This window comes from Mauremys reevesii, linkage group 11 (assembly GCF_016161935.1).
Source record: "Mauremys reevesii isolate NIE-2019 linkage group 11, ASM1616193v1, whole genome shotgun sequence".
Classification (NCBI taxonomy): Eukaryota; Metazoa; Chordata; order Testudines; family Geoemydidae; genus Mauremys; species Mauremys reevesii.
Genome location: NC_052633.1, coordinates 65,325,435 through 65,350,329, shown reverse-complemented (window position 1 = coordinate 65,350,329; position 24,895 = coordinate 65,325,435). Strand labels below are relative to the sequence as shown.

Here is a 24,895-nt window from a genome sequence, read left to right as displayed (position 1 = left end):
GCAGAGTCTGCTACTCTGTTGCTCCCCTTGGGAGTAATAGCTAAGAAAAAGGATGAGGAGTGTGTGGATTCATGATTCTGTCCCTCCTACACCCTGGCCTTCATAGCTGAGCAGCTGTGAGACATCCCTAAAAGTCTTAAATTACTGTAGTAAATTACTCCTCCAGTCAGCACAGCCAGAATACTCCAGGAGGTACCCTTGTCTCCTGGCATTTCCCGGGGGTGGTGTGACTGCAACTCCCCTTACAGTAATGTATCTGACATGAAATATTATTGTGGTACGTTATTATTAGATGGTACAAGGTCTGGGGAGTCAAGATCACTAAGATCTTCAAAGACTAGTGCAACTTTTTTTCTTCCAGGTGGCTCAAATTCTGTTATGAATTATTAATAGGGCTTCTGATTTTAGGTTTTAACTGATAATCAGCAATAAAACACTCCCAAGAAGAAATAAATGAAACCAGTGTTTATCCAATAAACACTGCAAATGGGTACTTGTATCTATGGGCTTGTCTGCATGGAGCAGTAATGCAGATTACGGGCATGTGATTTCTAGAGCTCACTAATATGTTGTGCATGAATTGGTCCGGTGTGCACTAAAGCTTCCCCAGTGCTCTTTAACATAGTGCTCTTTGAAACTGTATTATGTTAAAGTGCTCTAGGAAACATTACAAAAGGATTGCCAAGTACAGTATATACTACTGCAGTGGTTTTCAAACTGTGGGTCGTGACCCCAAAGTGGGCCATGACCCTGTTTTAATGGGGTCGCCAGGGCTGGCTTAGACTTGCTGGGGCCCAAGCTAAGGCAGGGCTCAGGTTACAGGCCTCCTGCCTGGGGCTGAAGCCACTGGACTTCGGCTTTGGCCCCCCGGTATGGGGCTTTGGCTTTGCCACCCGCCCTGGGGTGGCAGGGCTTGGGTGAGCTCAGGCTTCGGTCCCCCATCCTGGGTCCTGTAGTAATTTTTGTTGTCAGAAGGGGGTCGCGGTGCAATGAAATTTGAGAACCCCTGTACTCCTGTAAAGAGTTACATATATAATATACGTTGCTCATTACAGTATGTACATTACACTATGTACCAAAACTCTAATTGTTGGACATCTACATGAAACTCAAACATTGCTAAAAATTAACCCTGAAAGATGAAATTAATAACCTCCCCAAAGAAGCCCTAATTGTGAAATAACACTGTTATTAATAATAATACATTTTGCATGGCCATTTACAGAGATTAAAAGAGATAATGGTCCCTTTAAAGCACCTTCATATTTTCTGGAATTGATGGGTTGGAATATTGGGGCCTGATCCCGCAGATACCTGGTCAAGTGAATATCTTTACTCACATGAATAATCTCACTTATGTTAATTGAAATACTCATGTGAGTAAAGTTATGAGTTTAAGTGGATCGGGCCCTTAGTTTGCTAACTGTTATAGATTTGCTTATTGCTTTCATCCTTTGCTCCAGAGTGGGGAGCATTAGGCACTGTGTGGAGGCCGGGTATAGCTCCTGATTGCCATTAGCTGAATTTTGTGTACCAAAAAGGGGTGTAATTCCATCAGGATTCCTAGGTTACTGCCATAGTGGCAGTAGCTAATCTATGGAGTTTACCCATATATCCTCCAGTGCTTGCTGCTCTTGCTCTAACAACGTGTTGTTCACTTGTGTCAATAAGGTGCACCGAAGTGCTTTATAAAAAATAAATGTTAATTCTAGAAAATTATCTGAAAATGTTTCACTCTCTCGCATCTCCATGCTCACACCTCGCTTCATCTCTTTACCATACATCTGGTACATCTGTACAAACCTCTTTTTCCTCCCCTCATACACAGTCCCTCTTTCATGCCACTTCCTTACAGAAGACACACCAGAGTGCTCTGCAGGTACAGCAAAAGGCTGAAGTATTGCTACAGGCTGGGCACTACGATGCTGATGCCATCCGGGAGTGTGCTGAAAAGGTGGCATTACATTGGCAACAGCTGATGTTGAAGATGGAGGACAGGCTCAAGCTGGTCAATGCGTCAGTTGCTTTCTATAAAACCTCTGAGCAGGTGAGCTGAACGATGTTGTCCTGGTATATACACCAGCATAGCTGGTTCCCACCCTAAACAGGAAAGGTCTTGATTGTACCAACTAGTGCCATCTGCCTCCTAGTCACTTGGTTACTCTCTAATCAGCAGAGGACCTTGACTGTCTCCCAATCCCCTTTCACAATTGCAGGCCATGGTAGCTTTCTGGGGCATAGCACAGAGCTTCAGCTTTAGGGTTCTTCTACCTTATCTTGAGTAAACCCCAAGGTATGGATGGTGAGTCTGGAATATCAGGCACAAAACCCAGAAGTAATAGGTAATAACTGGAGATATACCAATCTCCTAGAACTGGAAGGGACCTTGAAAGGTCATGGAGTCCAGCCCCCTGCCTTCACTAGCAGGACCAATTTTTGCCCCAGATCCCTAAGTGGCCTCCTCAAGGATTGAGCTCACAACCCTGGGTTTAACAGGCCAATGCTCAAACCACTGAGCTATCCCTCCCCCCACAATTGTTGCATGTGAAAGGTTTTTTTGATAAATGTCACTTTGAACTATATGAAAACTTTTGTCCCTCCCACCCCCATTCTTCTTTTCATTAAAATGGTATGAACAATATTGAGTTTGGGTTTTTCTCTCCCCTTCCCCCAGGGGGAAAAAGGGAAAGAGAAAGGGGGTGAAGGAGGGAAAGAGCCTGAATCCGCAATATTTTTGTTTAGAATTTAGATTATGTTTTTTGTTTCATTTCAAACATTTTTTAAAAGGGCTCTGTTCGTTTCTTTCCTTTTAAAGTGCTACCGCTTAACATTTACAATTTTTGATGAGCCCTAGCCAGAAGTATCAATACTAGTTAGGCATCCTGGTACCAAACAAATAAGGAAATAAATTATAGAGTGGCTACTCCTAACCCAGTAGTACAGGGCAAGACAATGTAGACCACGCTAAGAATCATATATCAGCTCTACCTTGCCTTGTTCCAGGAGTCTATATACTGCAAAGTGCATGCGAACTGGCTTCTGATAGGGTTGGATTAGTTCATCCCTTGCATAAACAAGTTCAGCTCTTATTGAGGCCAATGGGAATTAGGTCTGTTTACCCTGGGCTTCTCATGTGGATGCTCAGATGGCATTGCATGGTTTAACTTAGCACAATCGTGCAGTTTGTGCTGGTGTGGACATTGCATATCTTTGGGTTGGGTATACAAAAGGAAACAGTGATTTACACTGACTCCTGCAGTATTATTCACATGCAGTTAGTTCATGCAGTTGAGAGTGCCAGACAGGCCCTGTCAGGACCTGCCACATTAGGAGCAGAACCATGCCTTGCAGTGGGTGTAGCTGATTTGATGGTAGCACAGTTTCTTGTCCATTATGGATAGGGATTTTTTCTAACTCCCCTTGTTACAAACTGCCCCTTGGCTAGTCTCCAATATGGTTTGTTTAATGCATTTGTAACCATGTTCAATGTAAAGGCAAACCTTGTTACATGTGCCTTTGGCTGGCAAGACTTTTGAACACGGTTACTATCCTCAGTATACATAGGGTTGAAAAGAGCTACTGCTGCTAAAGGGATCTGAGGGGGAAAAAACACTTAAGGGACACATTGGTGCCTTATGCAGTGAGACGCGCTGGCCAAAATATATGTAGTTTATTTGTCAAATCAAGACTCTTTTTCCACTTGCAAGTTGTTGATGAGCATATTGCCATGTCCAGCAGTTTGCTCATTGGTTGCTTTTATTCAGTGAATGTTTGGTGTAAAGATAGTTCAGCTCACAAACTGTTCTCTGCAAGTAATCGTCCATCAACAATCAGGCTATTTGATTGGTCATCTAGGTCACATGGTGTTTCTGTTTCCGGATTAGATTACAATAATTTTTATACACAGGAGGATAGCCTGAGTAAGTAACTGGGGCCTTGATACTCTCAGAAAGGGAGTGGGGAACACTGTAGGGAGCAGCTGTGGGAGAGAAGCTAGAGCTAGGGAATTGTAAGAAATGTTTGAACTTTTCCATAACTCTGTTCCACAGCAGCTGTTCTGGCTACCCCTACGGTCCCCTGATTTAAAGTTATCCTAGTTCCTTTCTGACTGTGTTTACAACAGACTTTATGCTAATTTTTCCTCATCATGGTAACAAAGGGTAATGACATTTGCATATATGAGGCAGTCCTATTTGTGAAAGGCATGTACACAACGTTGTTCATCTTGTTTGGTTAATTGCCTCAGGGCCAGTACTCCAAAACATTTCGATGCCCTCAAGAACCCCAAAATAAAAAGCAGGTAAGCCAAATGCTTATTCTGTGTACAGCACCTGGCACGCTTCCTGCACAAATAAGTGTTCTTGTGTCAACGTGCACATTTGCACACATTCTCACAAATAGAAGCTTCCTCTGAACATTAGCCTTGTTCAGATGAATATTAGTGGGAAGTGTGTAAGAACATGTGAACATGGTCAAATCCAACTTCACTGAAAATTTGGGAGAATGTTTGAAGGACATATTTTTGACATCAGTGGGATTTAGCACATGGGCGGTAGGGCACTTAGAATACCAGTCTGTCACTACCCGCATGCAGTCTTTTCACAGTAGCAAAAGCTCTGTTGCTGTTAAGGGCTGCTCTGCACACCATTTTCATACGGATTAACTATAGGGGTTTAGTTGGCTCATTCCGGTAAATTTACCACAGTAAGCTATAGCTAAGCTTTATACCAGTATAACCGCATCAACACTAGGGGGTTACACCAATTTAACCTATAACCTTTTCTAAACAACTGTTACAGAAAACTGGCCACAGACAAGACCTAATGTGCAGCTGAAGAAAATTAATTCCAGATTTAGGTTCTGTTTCAGGAAAGTATTTAAGCATGTGTTTAATTTCAAGCATGTGCTAAATCTTGTTGACTTCAGTGGGATTAAGCACATGTCAAAGCACCTTTCCTGAACAGAGATCATTTCCTGAATGATCTTCTGGGGCGGATGGAACCCCATCCCAGTATAAACCTCAGGGTTTCTCACCTGTTATTCCTTAGAGGGGGAGTAGGATTTCTCCTCCTTAATCAGGATGAGTTACAGACCACAGCTCCAAACTGCAGGGATCCCTAGTGTGAAGAATGGATGATAGGGCCTTCTATGAAGAGGCCCTTTGCACCCACATATTCAACACTCCCTGATGGCACTGTTCCCATGGACTGAGATCCCAAATACTTATCTGTGAAACACTTTTGAGTGGTCTAACAGTGAGCTAATCAGCTTTTAATGAATCTTTATGTTGCTGATTATGACTCTGGTAATTGAGCTGCTGTGTTTTGGGGCCATTCTTCAGGTGTGCAGTGTGCTGGAGAGTCTGGAACAGGAGTACAGAAGGGATGAAGATTGGTGCGGAGGTCGGGATAAACTTGGACCAGCAGCTGAGATAGACCATGTCATCCCCCTTATCAGCAAGCATCTGGAACAGAAGGAGGCTTTTCTCAAGGTCCAATCTTACTTCTGTAATTGCTCGGAAACTCTTTCAGGCTTTGAAGAACAGGATTATAAAGTATTATTATAGTAATTTATTTTCTAGGTGGCAGAGCAGTTTAGAGCGATGTTTTTGCACTTGCAGGGCGGGAGGTTCTAAATTCTAATCCAGCTCTCCTACTGACTTGCTATGTAACCTCTGGGCAAGTTTCCCACCTGTATAATGGGGATAGTTATACTTATCTGAGAGAGGCATTGCAAGGATTAATTAGGGAATGTTTGCATTACAGTTGGAGCATGTTAATTGCTACACAAGCGCTATGTATTATTTGTTCGCAAAATTATTCATTATGAAAATTTAAAATACCCGATAGTACAAGGCATTTCATATGTGCTTATTTGAAATTTACAATGCTTAGAATTCCATGTAACTAATGAATTAGAGATGCATGAAGTAGATTTCACCTCCAAAGAGCAGCACCAGGGTTGATTCTGGGCTTTCTGCCTGCCATCCAGGTGTTATACCATATGAGCTGCTTGGCTTGAATGTCAACTAGCCAGGAGCCTGCCACCCATTACAAATGACTATACTTATTTGAAACTACTCACATAGGCCAATCTTAAAAAGTGAAATATATAGCTCACTCATTGTGGTATGCAATGAGCAAATTTCATGAGGCATTAAGTGGTACATAGCACTGGACTCCTGTGTCATCAAGTTCAGTCCTTGTTATCGCAGGCAACCCTATCATATAATCACATTCATAAATTTATCAGTTGATTTCTGCTAGATTAAAAATGTATGCTCTGTACCAGATCTTTACACAATTACTTTATTATCATAATTAGTTTGCTTCAGGAAATTAAATCAGCCACTGTTTCTAAATAGCCAGGTATAGTTAATACTCTGTAATGCACCATCCATGAGATTGTTAGTTTAGTGGGTGATGTGTGGTACATGTGACTGTCAGATGTTGCTCTCCAGAATTCTTTCATGTAAGAGTACCTGCTTCTGGAGGTCAAGAGAAAAACTCATTATTTAATAAATTTCCTCTTGTTTTATTTTTACTTTTGCAATGGTAACTCTTCTCTGGGTTTTTTTCCATAGGCCTGCACATTAGCACGAAGGAACGCTGAAGTATTCCTCAAGTACATTCACAGGAACAATGTCAGCATGCCTGGAGTAGCAAGCCATACCAGGGGGCCTGAGCAGCAAGTGAAAGGTTAGTGCATTGATGCAATCGCAGCATTGAGATTTTTTCTCTCATAAACCTAGATGTCAGATTCTCATCACCCTAAGGCTTCTAGACATGTCATAAAGGAGCCCAGAAGCTTACTACTTACTATAACTGAAACGACATCCATTATCAATAACTTTAACAACATCATCTTGGGATCTTTATGAAGGAATTCCTGTCTCATATAAAACACTAACTCTGGTGAATGTTAAATGGACATCAGAAAGACACTGGCTCTGTGGCTCCTCTCATTTGGATGAAGTCTACGGGAATGACAGGGTGCAGTTCCATGATACAGGAGGTCAGACAGGATGTGTGATACAGGAGGTCAGACAGGATGATCATAAATACCTTCTAGCCTTAAAGCCTCTGGAAGTCTGAATAGACACAAATCAAGTATAAGATCCCAATACACTCCTCTCCTGCCAAGACAAGCAGAAAATCAAAATCAAAATATGCTTGTCATCAGAATGCAGCTCGTATCAATTCATTCTTTGTATTCCAAATCATGCTGCCACAGCAAGCACTAACCAACTGTCCTGTCCTTCACTAGTCTCTTTCACTTGGTCAAAAGAACATCGTTGCAACATGATGATATATTCAAAGTTTTTGGCTGTGTTCATTCCTGTTCCCCTACCCTTAATCAAACAGTTACTAATCTGTCCCCAGCAATCATGTACGGTGCTGCTAAAGACAAGCCAAAGTGAATCTGCAGAACTAAGCAAAAATTTTTATTATTGAATTACTTGTGAAGTTGTAGAAAGGAGTAGATTAATGGCAATGCAGACATTATATAGATTAATAACAAGAGCACAGGAGCCTGGGTTATTTACATTCAGTAAGAGCATAAAAATGCCTCTGATCATTACAAAAGACACTTTTTTTTCCTATGGATGATAGTTTTTCTATTGGTGCCAGATTTAATCTCATATTTAGCTTAAATTGTTAATGAATTTGAAAAATTGGTTGTATTTTGTCACTCTATGATTTCTGCATCTATTAAAAATGATGGGCCAAGTTGTTTAGGCCCTGATTCAGCAAAGTACATAAACACATGCCTAACATTATGCTAGTGTGTAGTCCTTATGTGAGCATGCAGATAATCAGTTTTTCAGGTCAGCGGCCAAACAGAAAAAGTGGGGGGAAAGTCATTTTCGATTAGTCTGAAATGAAATGTTTTTGAATTTTTCAGCTAACTGAAAAAATTTTAAAAAATTCATTACAGGTTTGAACAAAATGTTTAATTTCATTTTGTTTTTGAGGTGTTTTTACCTTTTAAAAAAATTAATAACATGGAAGTAAGATTCAAAGCAAAAAGTGGTTTTGGATTAAAATGTTGAAACATTTCATTTAGAAAATGTCAAAATGAACGTTTAAACTTTTTCTAATGGGGAGTCTGGCTAGCAAATCTTTTCTTTTAAACTAGTATGTGTGACACACTGGCTAAGTGTGTTACATCCCTCTCAAGTGGGATGTAACAGCTGTTCTTAATCATTCTGTTAGCTCAAGAAGTCAAAGCCAGTGTTTTGGTTGTGAAGATCCTGGGTTCTAGTCCCCAGTGTCAAGTCTGCATAGCCTGGGTTGGAAAGATGGCGAGGTATGAGAAAACATATACCTCCTTAGGCCGTCAAGCAGCAGCAGAGCTACTTCAGCTGCTCTAGGGCTTTTGGCATTGAGACTACAGTCATTTCCATAATGCCCTCATAGCACCTTCTCTACGTTGGGAGCAAAGGTAAGTGAATCAATGTGTAGCTGATCCACAGGAACCAAAGTTCACTGTGAAGGACTCCACATTGTTCTCGGGGGTCTCCATCCCCTTCACAGGCTCTTCAAACCTTATGTAATGGAACTTCACCAGTTTGTTATATCTCTTGAGGACTAAACCTAATTTCTCCCTAAATTCTGCAGAAGTACTTGACACCTCTAAAATGTCATTTCCCCTGGCCCAAGATGCTGGGCTGTCTCGAGCCCTCCAACAGGCAGAATAGAGTAGAAGTTAATCTTTTCTTCTCCTATCTCCATCACTCCAGGTCCCTGAGTGAAGCAGCAGGATAGACCATTCAATGAAGGTGCAACAATAGTGTGCATCAAGTTATGTTGGCACTAAATCAAACTCAGTCTGAAACTCTGTTTTGGCATTTTCCCTATCCCCCACACAAAGTCACTAATGCCTGGTAACAATGAAACTTTAATTTTTACTAATTTTACTAATTTTGATTTTTCAACTGAAAAGAAAATCCCCCAAAATTTTGTATTTTTTTCACTAGCCTTTTTTAACTCAGTGTTTTGTTTAAGAAGGATGGTCTGAAGAGCTCTACTCCTGCAAGTTCACTCTGATGACAGGAAAATGAGCTCAGGCTTTGTTGGTTTATGTCTGCGTCCACTTATAGAGCCATTCTGCTTGGCCCCACAGCCATTCTGAGCGAGCTGCTGCAGAGAGAGAACCGGGTTCTTCACTTCTGGACTTTGAAGAAACGGAGATTAGATCAGTGCCAACAGTATGTGGTCTTTGAGCGCAGTGCCAAACAGGTACTGTAATGACCCAGTCCTGTCTGGGGTTTTTATATATCATTGTATCTATAAAAACAATGAGGAGTCTGGTGGCACCTTAAAGACTAACAGATGTATTTGGGCATAAGCTTTCGTGGGTAAAAAACCACTTCTTCAGATGCATTGAGTGAAAATTACAGATACAGGCATAGATATATTGACACATGAAGAGGAGGGAGTTACCTTACAAGTGGTGAACCAGTGATAACAAGGCCAATTCAGTCAGGGTAGATGTGGTCCACTCCCAATAATTGATGAGGAGGTGTCAATACCAAGAGAGGGGAAATTACTTTTTGTAGTGAGCATACAAAAGCCAGTAGGAGAACACTTCAGTCTCCCTGGACATTCAATAACAGATTTAAAAGTAGTCATCCTGCAACAAAACTTCAAAAACAGACTTCAAATTAAAACTGCAGAGCTACAATTCATTTGCAAACTTAACAGCATTAATTTGGGCTTGAATAGGGACTGGGAATGGCTGCCCTTCTGTAGTTATGTATAGTAGTGCAAAGTGCTTACTGTGTGAATGACAGGAGAATTCTGATCGGGCTATCTGTCTATCTTCTGCATTTATATGACATCCATTTCCTTAGTATCTGGGTACCACACACAATATGTTTTTTTAAATTTTGTTATTCTCACAACCCCCAGTGAGGTAAGGAAGTACTGTCATCCCTGATTTACAGATGAGCACCTAAGGCACAGAGAGACTTAGGGTATGTCTACACTGCAGTTAGACACCCGCGGCTGGCCTGTGTCTGCTGACTGTGGTTAGCCAGATGCAGACTAGGGAGTTGTTTAATTGCAGTGTAGATGTTCTGGCTCAGGCTGCAGCTGGAGTTCTGGGACCCTCCCACCTAGCAGGGTCCTAGAGCCTGGGCTCCAGTCCGAACCCAAACATCTACATCACAACCAAACAGCCCATTAGCCTGAGCCAGCTGGCACGAGCCAGCCGGGAGCGTCTCATTTCAGTGTAGCCATACGCAAGTTACTTGGCCAAGGCCATACATGAATTCTGTGGCAAAGTAGGGAATTAAACCCTGGTCTCCCAAATCCCAGGTTAAAGCCCTAACCACTGCACATTCCTTCCTCTCATCCGTTCTCTCCCCCTTTGCACAGGTATAAATCACTAAACAAGGGGCAAGGCAATGGAGAATCTGGCCTTACATTTGTGCAACTTGTATGCGAGGAGGCTGAACAATATAAGAAAATGCAGGTCAATAGGTGTAAACGTTGGGGTAGGGCGGACTCTCGCTCATTCTTCTGTTAGTTGGTTTTCCTAGTATAAGCCTCCTTTCTGGCCCCACTCCAGTTGCACTGTGCCATCCTGCCAGTACAAAGCAGCTGGAAACCCAGGTGTTTTGACCCCCTCAAGATTCAACCTTTGTAAGGGGGATCCCTGGGTTGTGTTTAGCCACTGAACATAGTGTGGCTGAACCAGAGAATCTTTTCCTCCACATGTAAGTTACTCTCAATTAAAATCCCTTAACTCACTCACAGGCAACTTATGCCACTTTACATATCCCCTCTGAATCTGGCCATCTGCGTTAACTGATGGGTTCTCCTGATGTATCCTTAGAGTATGTTTTAATACACAAAGCACAAGGTCCCACTGGAACCGAGATCCTTCATTTGTAAGAGTTTTCATAAAAGGATTAATTCTTGAAATACACAGACCTCTTTTTTAATTTTCTTTGGTTGCTTTTGCCATTCCCAGGCCTTAGACTGGATCCAAGAAACAGGCGAATATTACCTCTCTACTCACAATTCCACAGGGGAATCAGCAGAAGAAACTCAGGAACTCCTGAAAGAATATGGGGAATTCAGAGTACCCGCCAAGGTAAACAGTAACAACATTCTAATTATGGCATCTGCCTTTCATGAGCCTCTGGTTATGGTTCCTATTTCACACTCCCTTTTTCAGGGGCTTAGAACTGTGCAATAAATATTCTCCGGATTCTGGAATCTGCAGTTGACATTCTTGGCCCAGGAGGGAACTTTTTCTTTTGAGAACTGTGACACACCATTTTTAACCAGTCATGAGCACAAAAAGAGGATTTTTATGCTGTCTTTTTTGGAGATGGGTAGTTTTGCTCTGCTCTAAAGCAGGGCGAGCTGATTTGTACAAGGAATAATTCACAGGTATCAACTTTCTAACTTAGACATAGTGAAACTCCCGCCACAAACAACTTTGTAAAAAATAATTGAATAGTTAATTTAGCCTAACATAGCTGAGGTCACCTTGGCCTCGATGGATGTTCCTTCTGTAATTACTATTGCAATTTGTTTAATTGATTCTCTTTGGACTGACTACTTATGACCATCCTATTCATTAGAAGTGCTCCATTGATCCCACTGAAGTACTTCTAATGAATGGGTTTGTAAATTCCCAGGATTAGTTCTGTTGTATCCTGAGCTTCATTAGCAAGAATCTATTAATTTCTATGGAGCATTTCTCTGTAATCTGGGGTTGTCATAGATTGATGATGGAGTTGGAACTGCTTCAGGCGAACTAATCCAAACCGGAGTTAATTTAGAAACAGAAAATACACTGAATCCACAAGGATATTAACAGTCACAGATAAGGATCTAAATTGCTAAGCCTGACTGCAGCAGGGCACCAGCCTCAGTGTTATGCAGCCTTAATCCACTGTGTGTAGAAATTGATATTCCTTAATTCTTTGTGTGAATGTCCATGTTTGTGTGGGCTTTTATCACAGACTTCATGTTAATCCTCCTTCCCTTCTTTTTCTTCTAAAAGTTTGTGAATATGTTGTTTGTGAAAATGGGGATTAATGACAAAAGAGAGAAGTGGGTATAAGGCAGGGTTCTTTTAAAGCAACATCTCTCAGAAGTTTTCATTGTGTTAAGCAACTGGAAAATGTATGCCTCTCCCAGACCATTGTCACTTTCATAATAAGATGTCAATGAGCCATTTTCCAACCACAATATTTTCTTGTCCAAGGTGAAGATGCAAGAGCAAAGGCACTGATAGTTTTGTGAATTACATGCCCTTCTCACAGGGTGAAATTGAATTTAATGAAACAATTTGTAATCTTCACAGCTACTCCTGCCTCAGTTAATTTTCTAGTGCTACTGAGGTGGCCACAGACTCTCTGATTCATGTATTTTGCTAGTGAAACTTCTAGAACTGCCTTTAAGTTTGAAATCTCCTGGAAGTTTTGTGGAGTGAAACATACATTTGTACATTCATGGCTGGATTTTCCGAGGTGCCAAGCATCTGAAGCTCTTTTGATGTCAGAGAGAGCTGCAGGTGCTCTTCACCTTTGAAAAGCAGGCCATTCAGTATTCTTCAGGACAGAAGGCAGATGTACTTTGGAGATGTGATTGACTCTCACTCTGTTTTTGAAGATTAATGTTTGAGTCATAGATGGATCTCAATTTAATTTGTATTCTTTAGATGTTTGCTTTTATAAGCAGTTTTCCCCACAGACAGACACCTTCAATTTCTGGGGGGAATTTGGAATCCAGACTTAAAATCCAGCTCTAAATGTAATTATTGTTCCATTGTCTATAATGGACTGAGCCAAAATCCCAGATCTCAAACATCCGTAAACACCAGATCCCATGGTGATTGGTGCAGTATAAGACCCTGACTAGAATAGAACTTGAAGAAGTTGGAAGTCTGGGTATGAATTTTATATCTCGGGCCCTTTTTAGGTTTTAATCTGATTAGAACTAGAGCATTGTTTTACATCTGGATCCAGTATTTGGGTAGGACTCTGCGACCTCTATAATTGATCAAACCATATTCAAACTAGTAGGAGACATAAGCCCTTGTATTAGAGGCCTGGCATGAGGCAGGACCTGCTCACAGAATTTGGCAAGAACAGGGCTAATATTGAAGAAATACACATTCCTAAGAAATGCTATTCACATAGTGCTTATGCAAAAACATCCCAATATCAAGGGTGGTACAAAACCATTCCCCAAGGATAACAGGAACACACTGAACCCTCCTAAAAGATAAGGGCAGGATGACAGTACGAAATAGAAATATTTTAATCGAACCAACATATACAAAATGGTGGGTGATAACTAGTGATGTCAGAGGACGGTAACTAACTATGTCAAAGGGGCAGTACTAACTTGTTTGTATCGGGGTATAAAGATGTATCTCAGAGGGAGTATCTTTGGCAAGCCTAGGGAGCAGTGGAAAGTCCCGCCACTGACTGAGCTGCGTCCATTGTTATGGGCATACATGTATTAGTGGTCCGGTAGAGTCTGTGGGATACTAGTACCGTGTTTTGTCAAAAATAAACCTGACTGGGTGCCTTCGTCCCTTAATGGATCTTGTGGTCATTGGGTGGTTTGCTCGAGGTCTGCTATGCCAGCTGTCTGTGCAGGGCTGGGACAGCACACATAGGGAACACACACACACAGCCAAACATCCATCAACATCTAACCACACAAATATGCCAGAAAATTCATTCAGATTCAAATCTAAAGCAGAAATCAATGACTCAAGCCCACCTCCCCAGCTGATGTTTTGAAGTACTGATGACAAAATGTTTAAAAGAGTTACCTAAATATGGATTCAGAATGATTGTGTATATATTATGATGGGAAACTTGAAATGTTATCCACTGTCCAAAATCACAGCCATTACAAACAATGATTTGATATTTCGCTAGGGTTTATGGCATCAAAACAAGAAGTAATAGGTTAAGAAAGAAAAGGTCTGTCAACCTTTCATCATATTTTTCCTTTATGCATTTGTGAGTACAGTTGTGGAGCTTTAACCTTCCATATTTCATGCAGGGGATTTCCCACCCTGCAAGGTGAATTCCAATGATTAACACTGAGTCTTCCTTGCAAAAATGGCATTGCCTTGCTGCAGGACAGACGGGAGTTTAAAGCTTCTGGACTGTACGTATTATGAAATAGTCTTTATTTTAGTATGTGTAAGATTGTGAACTGCATCTGGCTGCTGTGTGAATTAAAATCAAAGGAAATAATAAACCTTTCATAACCACGGACCATGTTTTGGGCAGCAAACCAAGGAGAAAGTGAAGCTTCTCATACAGCTGGCTGACAGCTTTATAGAAAAAGGACATATACATGCTGCTGAAATTAGGAAATGGGTCACCACTGTTGACAAACGCTATCGGGACTTCTCTCTGAGGATGGGGAAATACCGCTACTCACTGGAAAAAGCCCTTGGAATCAATACAGAGGTACTGTAAGTCAATGTCCTTCTCTGATATTATACCAACCAATCCAGAAACAGCTCTACCTACAGAGAAAAAGCTACTCATCGGTGGTCAATAGGCTAACAGAGTCATAGATGAGAAGGAGGAAGGAAGAGCCTTCTACGCAAATGCTTGCGCCCATAATACAGGGAGATTATATGGATACTGGGGAGGAGTGGATAATAGATCAATCAGGTAAAACAATCCAAGTTAATTTTATCATAAATCACAACTCCTGTTCCGAGCCCCTGGTCTTGATTTCCACATTCCAGCCCTTACAGCTAAGGTCTGAGAACTCCCCATCACCTCTCTGAGTTCTCCTAGAGAGATGTCCAGTAAAACACAGGAAACAAAAATGGCACACTTCTGGTATTTTGTAGTGGAGGTAAAAACCTTTAAAAACCTTTCAGGCATTCATTTTACATCATAAAGAAGCAAAGGACACACAGAGTCATCACCAGCAAACCCATAATTTAAAGGCACGTTTAAGGCCTCTGTTTTATGCACACTTGCTAATCATTGTCTAGACTGGAATGCCAGAGGCAGAAGATAATAGAAAGCAGGTATTGAACGTGGTATTGTAAAGAACTAGTAAGAGGCCTTTCTTTCTGAACACATTGTAGGATAAATACCTATTGACTTATATTAGGGATCAGATTCTGTCCTCCTAACTCAGGTGAATAGTCCCTTTAAAACAAATTGATCTAATCTCAGGCTAGAGATGAAATATCTTTACACTGAATAATACCTCACTTCCAATTGTTGCACTATTTGTGGAGTAAAGTACTACTAAACTAATTTAGCCCCTTAGGTGTAAGGTAAGCAGATTTAGGGCTTGGCTACACTTGCGAGTTAGAGCGCATTAAAGCAGCCATGCGCACCCTAGCTCATTACCCATCCACACTGGCAAGGCATGTAGAACGCTCTGACTCCGCAGCTAGAGCACTCCTGGTACTCCACCTCGGTGAGTGGAATAACGTTTGATGCACCTTGGCTACAACACCCGGGCGTCAGTGTGAATGGGGTGTTGCATTACTGTGCTCTGATTGGCCTCTGGAAATGTCCCATAATCCCCTTAAGTCAAGTGGCCACTCTTTTGGAATCACTGCAGGAATGCGGATATGCCCTTTCAGAGCTCCATTTCTGACAGCCGGCATGCTTATCTGCTCCGAGACAAAGCAACCATTAGTGTGGAATGCTGTGTGTGAGCGAGAGAGGCAGGGGGTGGGGGGGTTGCTGCTGTCTGAACTTACAAGACACCATGCTGACAGGCTCTCAGCTCCCCAAAACCCACTCTCTCTCCCCCATTTACAGACAACGCACTCCCTGTCACACTCCACCCCACCCCACCGCCATTTGAAAAGCACATTGCAGCTACTTGCATGCTGGGATAGCTGCCCATAATGCACCGCTCCCAATGCCGCTGCAAGTGCCACAAATGTGGCCGTGCCAGTGCGCTTGCAGCTGTCAGTGTGGACAGATTGCAGCGCTTTCCCTACTGCACTCTACGAAGGCTGGTTTAACTCAAAGCACTCTACATCTGCAAGTGTAGCCATGCCCTAAGTTCTTTGTCTCCACTTTTGTTCCTAGATAGACATAATGGTAAAGACCTTATTAATATGTAGCCATTAAATTTTATAAAAATTCTTTCTAGGTGAAGCATAAATAAAGGGTGCTGTTGATGTCTCTCTTGCTTTGTCTTCTTAATTCTTCTGTTTATCTCTGAATTTGCTTCATTTTATCTTTGGCAGTTTTGTCCTATTTTTATTCCTTTTTATCTACTTAGTCTTGTGAATGTGCTGCCTATTGCGTAGCACTGGGATTAGACCCAATTTAAAATCTGTCTTGTTACTGTTTATAGGATAACAAGGACCTGGAACTGGACATCATTCCAGCGAGTCTTTCAGACCGGGAGGTGAAGCTGCGAGATGCAAATCACGAAGTTAATGAAGAAAAAAGGAAATCAGCCAGAAAGAAAGAGTATGTGCCAAAACACACACTGCAATAACACAGCACATGAAATGACCCTTTCCCATGGTCACAACCAATATTAACAACTCCATAATTCCAGCCAGTTGTGGGGCCGTGGAGATATGTCTATATGAGCTTGAATAGAAATTGTGACTGTAGGTTGGAGTGATTTCAAAAGATTTAGTTTGAATTTCTTTGTGATTAATTATTTCCAGAGAGGTTAAGGAGTGAATCAGAGAAGTAGATTAGTACAGGCTGGTTATAATAATTGAGAGACTCATTATCACTAGAGTCTTTCTGTGCGGATAAAAGGGAGAAGAGAAAGTTAAAATAATATGTGTATGTGCAATCACACACTGTTTCCCAATTAACCTTTTATGATCAGATGGGGGTGAAATCCTGATCCCATTGAAATCAAGGGGGGTTGTGACATTGACGTCAGTGGGGCCAGGATTTTACTCATAGTGTTTAAAATTCTTAGGTTGAGATAGGTTTGAAAATCTCAGAACTAAAAGTCTTATAGGCCAGGCTAAAATAGGGAAAAGCTGTAATTTCAGAGCACACATTTTGGCTTACTTCATCTGTGTTAAGGTTCTGAGTTTAATCATTTATCAGATATTAAGTGTGACGGAGGGACTGTATAAGCAGTTGTTTGGGTTTGAGGGAATGGTATATTTGTAGTTTTACAAAATATAGGCCCAAATTTTCCAAATGTTGGGTGCCCAACTTGAGAAACCCTAGGGCCTACTTTTTTCAGAGGTGTTGAGCGTCCCAAGCTCTGATTGACGTCAGCTGGAGCAGTGGTTGCTCAGAACCTCAGAAAATCAACATCTTCTTGCTTCAAGTTGGGCACCTAATAACTGAGCCAACTAAAGGGCTAGACGGTGCCAACCTGACACTGAGTAGTTTACTCCACAGATAGTCCTGCTGAAATCATGGTACTACTCAACATGAGTAAGGGTGACACAAGGTTGCCCATAAATACTGGATACTTCTACAAATGTAAGTGGTGTGGGCCAATTTCAAAGTCCTTACATATGTAAAACTCCAGTACGATTGGTGGGAGTCACATGACTAAGGACTTCAGGACCATAGATAAGACACACCAAAGGATTGAAGAAACACATTGTAATTGGATTTTATTCCGGAAGGCTGCTTTTTAAAATGTGGAACTATACTATATGTAAGATTGGTCCCAAATGAATAGAAATAAGTGGTATTTTATTCATACATTTGGAAGGTAGGATTATCATTATTATTATTTGTATTCCCATAGAGCCTAGGTAATACCAGTTAGGTGAAAATTAGAGTGGAAGTGCACTGATTTATGACAAATATACAAGAGAGTTTTTCTCTTTAGTAATGCCATAAATGTGTATTATGTACAAGCTGACTGAAGGACTTTCCTCCTTCCAGATTCATTATGGCTGAACTGCTTCAGACTGAAAAAGCTTATGTCAGAGACTTACATGAATGTTTAGAGGTAAGTTCTTTGCCCTGTAAGATCATAGTATTCTCAGTAATGATACAGCATCCTCGCATATATTTGTGCTGTTCTAGGCTGTACAATAAAGCCTGAGTGTCAGACACTGACTGGCACAGGGAAGGAAGCTGTGAGAGGGTGCTAAGGCAGGTAGGAGGTTACCTTCAATTCAGCTTCTCTGACCCCTTGCAGTGGTGCTTAGGGGAAGATAAAGAGGCAGGGCTGGAGAGTGCAGACAATCAGGTTCCACTGGTGGGAGCATAGACACCAACTTCCTCAGTTCCTGGGGGAGGCTCGACCCTCATTCAGCCACAGGCCTCATCTCCACTCCACCCCTTTCCCCAAGCCTCCACCTTGCCTCTTCCCACCCCCACTCCACCCCAGGCCCCGTCCCCACTCCACCCCTTCCCCAATACCCCCCCATGGCTGGCCTCATTCCGTGCCCTCCCCTGCTCTTCCTGACCGCAGTTCTCTCCCACTTCCCCAGCACCTCCTGCACACCACTGAACAGCTGATCACCGGTGGGTGGGAGGCTCTGGGAGGGTGGGGGAGGAGCTGATCGGCAGGGCCCGCCAGCAGGCAGGAGGCGCAGAGGGGGAGGGATAGAATCTGATCCGGGGGGCTGCCAGTGGGTGCTGAGCACCCACTATTTTTTTTCTATGGGTGCTCCAGCCCCAGAGCACCCAGGGAGTCAGTATCTATGGATGGGAGTTGTGGAAGAAGTAGAATGAGCTATTTTTTTTACATTGCCAAAAAGAGAAAGTGTTGCAGATACTCTTATGAATATGTTTGGGTGTAAACATTTGCACCCCAAGTGACAGTCTGAGCGCTCCTCTATTTCTAAAAGCTTCATTCATCCATTCAAAGAGTAGAAACACTTCCGTGTGACTTTGGGGCTCTGGTCACTTGCAGGTTTAAACTAGTGTAAATGGTGGATTCTCTGTAACTTGAAGTCTTTAAATCACGATTTGAGGACTTCAGTAGCTCAGCCCGGGGTTATGGGTCTATTACAGGAGTGGGCAGGTTAGCTTCTGTGGCCTGCAATGTGCAGGAGGTCAGACTCACTAGATGATCATGATGGTCCCTTCTGACCATAAAGCAGGGATGGGCAAACTACAGCCAGCGGGCTGGATCCGGCCCCTCAGGGCTTTGGAGCCAGCCTGCGGGATTGCCCGCCGTGGGCCCCATGCTGCTCTCAGAAGTGGCCGGCACCACGTCCCTGCAGCCCTTGGGTGGGGGGGGCAGAGGGCTCCGTGCATTGCCCATGCCTCCAGGCACCGCCCCCACAGCTCCCATTGGCCGGGAACAGGTAACTGCGGCCAATGAGAGCTTCGGGGGAGGTACCTGGAGGCACGGCAAGGGCAGCGCACATGGAGCCCTCGGGCTCCCCTCCCCCAGGGGCCGCAGCACTTCCTGGAGCGGCACAGGGCAGGGCCGCCCAGAGGATTCAGGGGGTCTGGGGCAAAGCAATTTCGGGGGCCCCTTCCATAAAAACAGTTCTAATACTATAGAATACTATAGTATTGCCCCACTTGCCCCCACCCTAGGCAGCTCTGGTGTGGGGCCAGGGCCAGGGTGAGCATGCAGGGATCCTGCCCTGGCCCTGGTGTGTGCCACTGCCCCCCTGGAGCCACTTTAGGTAAGCGGCACCGGGCCGGAGCCCAAAGCCCTCCTGAACCCCACCCCCCAACTCCCTGCCCTAAGCCCCCTGCCTGCACTTTGCACCCCTCCTGCACCCCAGCTCCCTGCCCTGAGCCCCCTCATACACCCCGCACCCCTCCTGTACCCCAACCCCCTGCCCTGAGCTCCCTGCTGCACCCTGCACCCCTGTGCACCCAACCCCCTGCCCCGAGCCCTCTCCTGCACTCCGCACCCCTCCTCTGCCCCAATCCCTTGCCCTGAGCCCCTTCCTGCACACCGCACCCAGGGCCGGCTCCAGGCACCAGCTCAGCAAGCAGGTGCTTGGGGCAGCCAAGGGGAAGGGGCAGCACGTCGGGCTTTTCGGCAGCAATTCGGCGGCGGGTCCCTTGGTCCCTCTCGGAGGGAAGGACCTGCCGCCAAAGTGCCGCCGAAGAAGAAAACGGTGCGGTGGAGCTGCTGCCGATTGCGATTGCAGCTTCTTCTTTTTTTTCTGCTGCTTGGGGCAGCAAAAACCCTGGAGCCAGCCTTGACCGCACCCCCCTCCCACTCCCTACACTCCCTCCCGCACCCCAACTCCCTGCTCTGGCCCTGCATACAATTTCCCCTGCCCTCGGCCCAAAAAGTTTGCCCACCTCAGCGTTAAAGTCTATGAGTCTATGGTGGCCAATCAAATGGCATAACTAGGTAATTATGAATAGCAAATAGTTCATGAATTAATCCAGAGACTGAAATGTGTTTGTTTCAAACATTCCTTAAATAATTTATGTATAACATTTCATTAAAAATTGAAATCTGTGCCTGGATAATTTGTGAACAGAAAAAGGGTCTGCATCACACTGGTAAATACTTTGTTGTAAATAGTTTGCCAAACTCTATTTAAGGATTTCCTCTGAGTAGATCTGTGATACTGAGGACAGTAAACAAGGTAAACCTTACAGAAGGAGGTTAGCATTCAAGTTCCTACATCTAGACTGTGGCTTTATGCATAGAATGATAAACGCTTTGCTCTTGAAGTTGTGAACTCATCTTACCTTTGAACTGTTTTCTGTCTGTAGTTCTATTTGGGCATCAGCAGTGAGCATTCAGAGAGACAGTGAGATCTGGTTTTGTCGACATGATTTCACTTCCCCCTCAGACATTCTTCTCTGTGTCAGCACTTTGAATTTCTTGAGACATTTTTCACATCATTGGAGCATTTCCATTTTATTTCTTTTCAGATTATGTGTTTAATCTCCAAGTGCACATTTCTCTTGTCAATCTGTGCCTTTGGCAAGAAAACAGGAAGCTCTGTTCTTTTGCTTTGCACTTCTTGGTGCTAAGAATTTCTTGTGTCTTTCAGACCTACCTTTGGGAAATGACAAGTGGAGTGGAGGAGATACCCCCTGGGATTCTTAATAAAGAACATATCATCTTTGGCAATATTCAGGAGATTTATGACTTCCATAACAAGTAGGTTTTCCTAATGTGTCCAAGAAGGTTCACTGATTACAAAACAAAACAAAAATCCCCAAATCATTCTGTACATATATATAATGTGTGCTGAGAACTGGTACAGTAGTATTTGTAGAAAGGCATGCAGTTATTGATCCAAGCCTGGGGAATACTGACTGTTTCCTTGTTTACTTCTTTGTAAAAATAATTAAAACTTTATTCAGATGTTGCTAATAGCTGATTAAAGACATGCAAGGCAGTCTAGTAATACAATAAAAGCTGTTTTATCCAGTATGTTGGGGCAATGGGGGGCTGGTAGGTGAAAAATGCCAGTTAACTAAGAGGGAGAGAGAGGGTTGTGTCCAGGAGAGGGTGCAGGGCGCAGGCTCTGGGAGGGAGTTTGGGTGTGGGAGGCGGTGCAGGGCAGCAGGTTGGGGCATGGGAGGGGGTGCAAGGTGCCAGATCTGGGGGGCGCTCACCTCTGGCGGCTCGCGCGCGCGCGACTGTCGGCCGGCTGCTAGGGCGGGGCAGGCAGCTCTGCGCACTGCCTCCACCTGCAGGCGCTGCCCCCACAGTTCCCATTGGCCACAGTTCCCAGCCAATGGGAGCTGCATTGCTAGAGTTTGGGGTGGGGGCGGGTCAGCGGCAGCATGCAGAGCCGCCTTCTGTGCCTCCACCTAGGAGCAGCCAGGACAGGTCGCCGCTTGTGGGGAGCCACCTGAGGTGAGCGCCTCCCGGATCCGGCACCCTGCACTCCCTCCTGGGCCCCAAGCCCCCTCCCGAACCCAAACTCCCTCCCAGAGTCCACGCTCCACACCCCCTCCCACGCCCCAACCCCCTGCCGGCCTCGCGCCAACCGGACTACAAACCGGCACTTCAATGAAGATCAGAAGCACTGGTTTATAGAGATTTTTGGTCGGTGAAGTGCCGGATAAAACAGCTCTTTCTGTAATAATATAATAATAATGCTTTGCAGTCTTATAAGCTCTTTCCATCTAAGTATCTCCGAGCACTCTACAAATATTAATGAATTAAGCTTCACATCATTATCCCCATCTTGGGAAAAACCAGGCACCAAGAAGTAATGTAGTAGTATTCCCTCAATTTTAGAGATGGGAAAAATGGGGCCTAGTTGCAGAGCATATAAACTGTATCATCATAACATTTTCCCTATTTAGAAGTTAAAAGCCCAGATCCCTGGTTCCATACTAGCCACGCAACACAGATCTCAGATTATAAAATGATTGATGTAAATCAATGAGACCCTTGTTACCAAATGAAGTTAATCAAAATTAGAGAAATAGAATCTCTGTCCAGCTGGTCTCGGGAAGCAAAACAATCATCGTCATCACCTCGGAATAATTAGATTAATTTATTGTTAGAAGTCTGAGACTCTCTTGTACTCTTAGCCCACCTGAAACCCACTGAAAGTCTGCCAGAGTTAATCACTCATGCCAAATTTATCCAGCCTGATAAAGATCTTCTCATATTACATGGGTCAAACAGAGCATCAACAGGCTGATCCTAAATCAGTGAAGTCAATGGCACAGAATCAAACCCTGTCTGATTCAAGGACCTGATCTAGCCAAGTTGAATGGGAACAACAGACTGCTTGATCTGTAAATCCACTCAGTTTACTGTACTGAGATGAAGTCAGTAAAGTCAACCATTTACATAGAAGTCTGGAATGTTGCCTGTCAAACATATCACCTCTTGGAAAAGTCTGGAAACAAAAGGAATGGTCAATGGGAGATTAGGGCCTTGTCTACACTGCCACTTTACAGTGCTGCACCCCTGAGTGCTGCAAGTTTCAGCGCTGTAAAGCGGCAGTGTAGACAGCGTACCAGCGCTGGAAGCCGCACTCCCAGAGCTGGGAGCTACTCCCTTCATGGAGGTGGGTTTTTTATAGCCGTGGCAGCGCTTTAACATTGCTAGTGAAAACATGCCCTAAGAAATAGCCAGTCCTACAGCCACCTATACTTACAGCTAACCTGTAGCTTCCCCTACATCAGGTTGGGACTATACCCTTTATGTTAATGAGATTTGCATTCAGACTTATTCTTCCCTTAATGTATATGTGCATGCAATAGGAGTTATGTACACAACACCCAAAAGACACTGAATCCCATAATTCCAATTCAAATAAAGAGTCTTCAAATTATACATCAAAAAGTGAGGCAATCTTAGAAGCAAACACATCAAAACAACACTTTGCAGTCCTAAGGAATTGTCTGCGCTTCAGTCAGATAAAGTGGAACTCGTGACATCTTAAACCAGTACATAAATAGATATGGACCAACAGAGACCATATCACTCACAGATTGTGCAGTCAGCTTCAAAATGAACCAGAATGGTAGATTCAAACTATTTGTATTACATGAAAAATGTCCCAGACCTTGTGGATATATAAACTACTAGACCACTTAAAATGCCCAAACTTCTTACTGGAGATCTCTCTCCACCCCATTTGCTACTTACTTGAGCAATGAGGTTGTCTGGCCTTCACCCCAATTCCCCTTTCTCCCATTGTGGTGTCCCTTCCACCTGTTATGTTTGTTTTGCAGCGATTGATGTTTGTATCCAGGGGATCCTATAGGATTTGCTATTGTAGAACACAATAGTGCACAGCACATACAACTGTTTTCACACCCTCCTGTTCATTCTGTTCAGTGACCCTCACTGCAGCCAAGCATTGGACATGGCGTTCTCCAAAGCCAGAGGAGTAACTTGAGTGACGTGAAATTTTCCATCTTTCAGCAGAGGATGAACATCCCTTGCATTGCTGACTTAGGGCGTGAGTTTAGTCCCAAGGTCCTGGCTGATAACTTGAGACTCACCCTCAGTTTTCTAAATTGCTATCATGGCCTAATTTAGCCTAAAATACTATAGAGGGATTGTGGTGTAATGGACTTAATTCAGGATCAGAAGCCATAAACTTCTGAGCTCCTATCCTTGCCCTGCTACTGACACACTGTGTAGAGTTGGGTAAATCACTTAACTTCTCTGCCTTATTTTCCCATATATAAAATAGGGATAATGATACTAGAGGTGGTTGGAAATTTTTCAACAAAAGGTGTTTTTGACAGAAAATGCCAATTCATTGAAATTGAAACTTTTCATGGGAAATGGTTTTGACAAAACTTTCTTTGGGAAGATTTCTCAGGGAAATCTATTGTGGGAATGCTCCACAATAGCCCAGTGGTGAGAGCACTCATCTTTGACTTGCGAGACCCAGATTGAAGACCCTGCTTTGCCTGAATTAGAGCAAGGACTGGAATTTGGCGAGTGCTCTAACCACTGGGCTATTGGTTTTTTTGGGGTCTGTCTCTCTCTCTTTCTCTCCCCGTTTTGTCCTGATGTGCAGTGCGAACGTTTTTGAAATTTTCACAGATGGGAAAACTGTTTCCCGCCCCACTCTAAGTATTATCTCCCTGACAAGGTTGCTGTGAAGATGAATTAGTTCATGCCTGCACAGCACTTCGTAGCCTCTACAGCGCTATCCCAGTGCTAAGGATTATCATCTTTTTATCTGTTGTTGAGCCAAGGAGCAAACGTTTCAGATGGAGCAGTTGTGTTCAAAGAAAAAAGCATGCATTGGCAGTAACACACTTTTTCAGTGGTCAGACCATAAAACACATTTGATTAACTTTGTAATGAAGATACTTTTAAGAGTAATCATAGCATGGTGCAGATATTCAGCTGTACAGAGTAACTAACTCTAGCTCTCTCTCACATTTTCAGCATTTTCCTGAAAGAACTAGAGAAATATGAACAACTGCCTGAAGACGTGGGTCACTGCTTTGTCACCTGGGTAATGAGGCTTCCTGCTTCACCATTTATTACCTCCTCAAACCCAAACAGAAGCAAGCTAGAGATTGGTGCAAATGATACGT

The 24,895-nt window shown here is 43.4% G+C and overlaps 1 protein-coding gene across 18 annotated transcripts in view; it reads left to right on the top strand.

The window, feature by feature from the left end:
* Positions 1–24,895, top strand: part of KALRN (kalirin RhoGEF kinase) — a 737,748-nt gene that overhangs the window by 511,664 nt on the left and 201,189 nt on the right. For 15 of the 18 annotated variants that reach the window (XM_039493997.1, XM_039493996.1, XM_039493992.1 and 12 more), the window contains 10 exons: positions 1,829–2,047; positions 5,342–5,491; positions 6,584–6,698; positions 9,127–9,242; positions 10,981–11,103; positions 14,279–14,461; positions 16,338–16,456; positions 17,864–17,930; positions 20,911–21,020; positions 24,744–24,813. In XM_039493997.1, coding sequence (XP_039349931.1) covers positions 1,829–2,047; positions 5,342–5,491; positions 6,584–6,698; positions 9,127–9,242; positions 10,981–11,103; positions 14,279–14,461; positions 16,338–16,456; positions 17,864–17,930; positions 20,911–21,020; positions 24,744–24,813 — 1,272 coding nt within the window. The remainder of the gene's footprint in view (positions 1–1,828; positions 2,048–5,341; positions 5,492–6,583; positions 6,699–9,126; positions 9,243–10,980; positions 11,104–14,278; positions 14,462–16,337; positions 16,457–17,863; positions 17,931–20,910; positions 21,021–24,743; positions 24,814–24,895) is intronic. The other 3 variants (XM_039493993.1, XM_039494011.1, XM_039493999.1) reach the window with 2 other exon arrangements.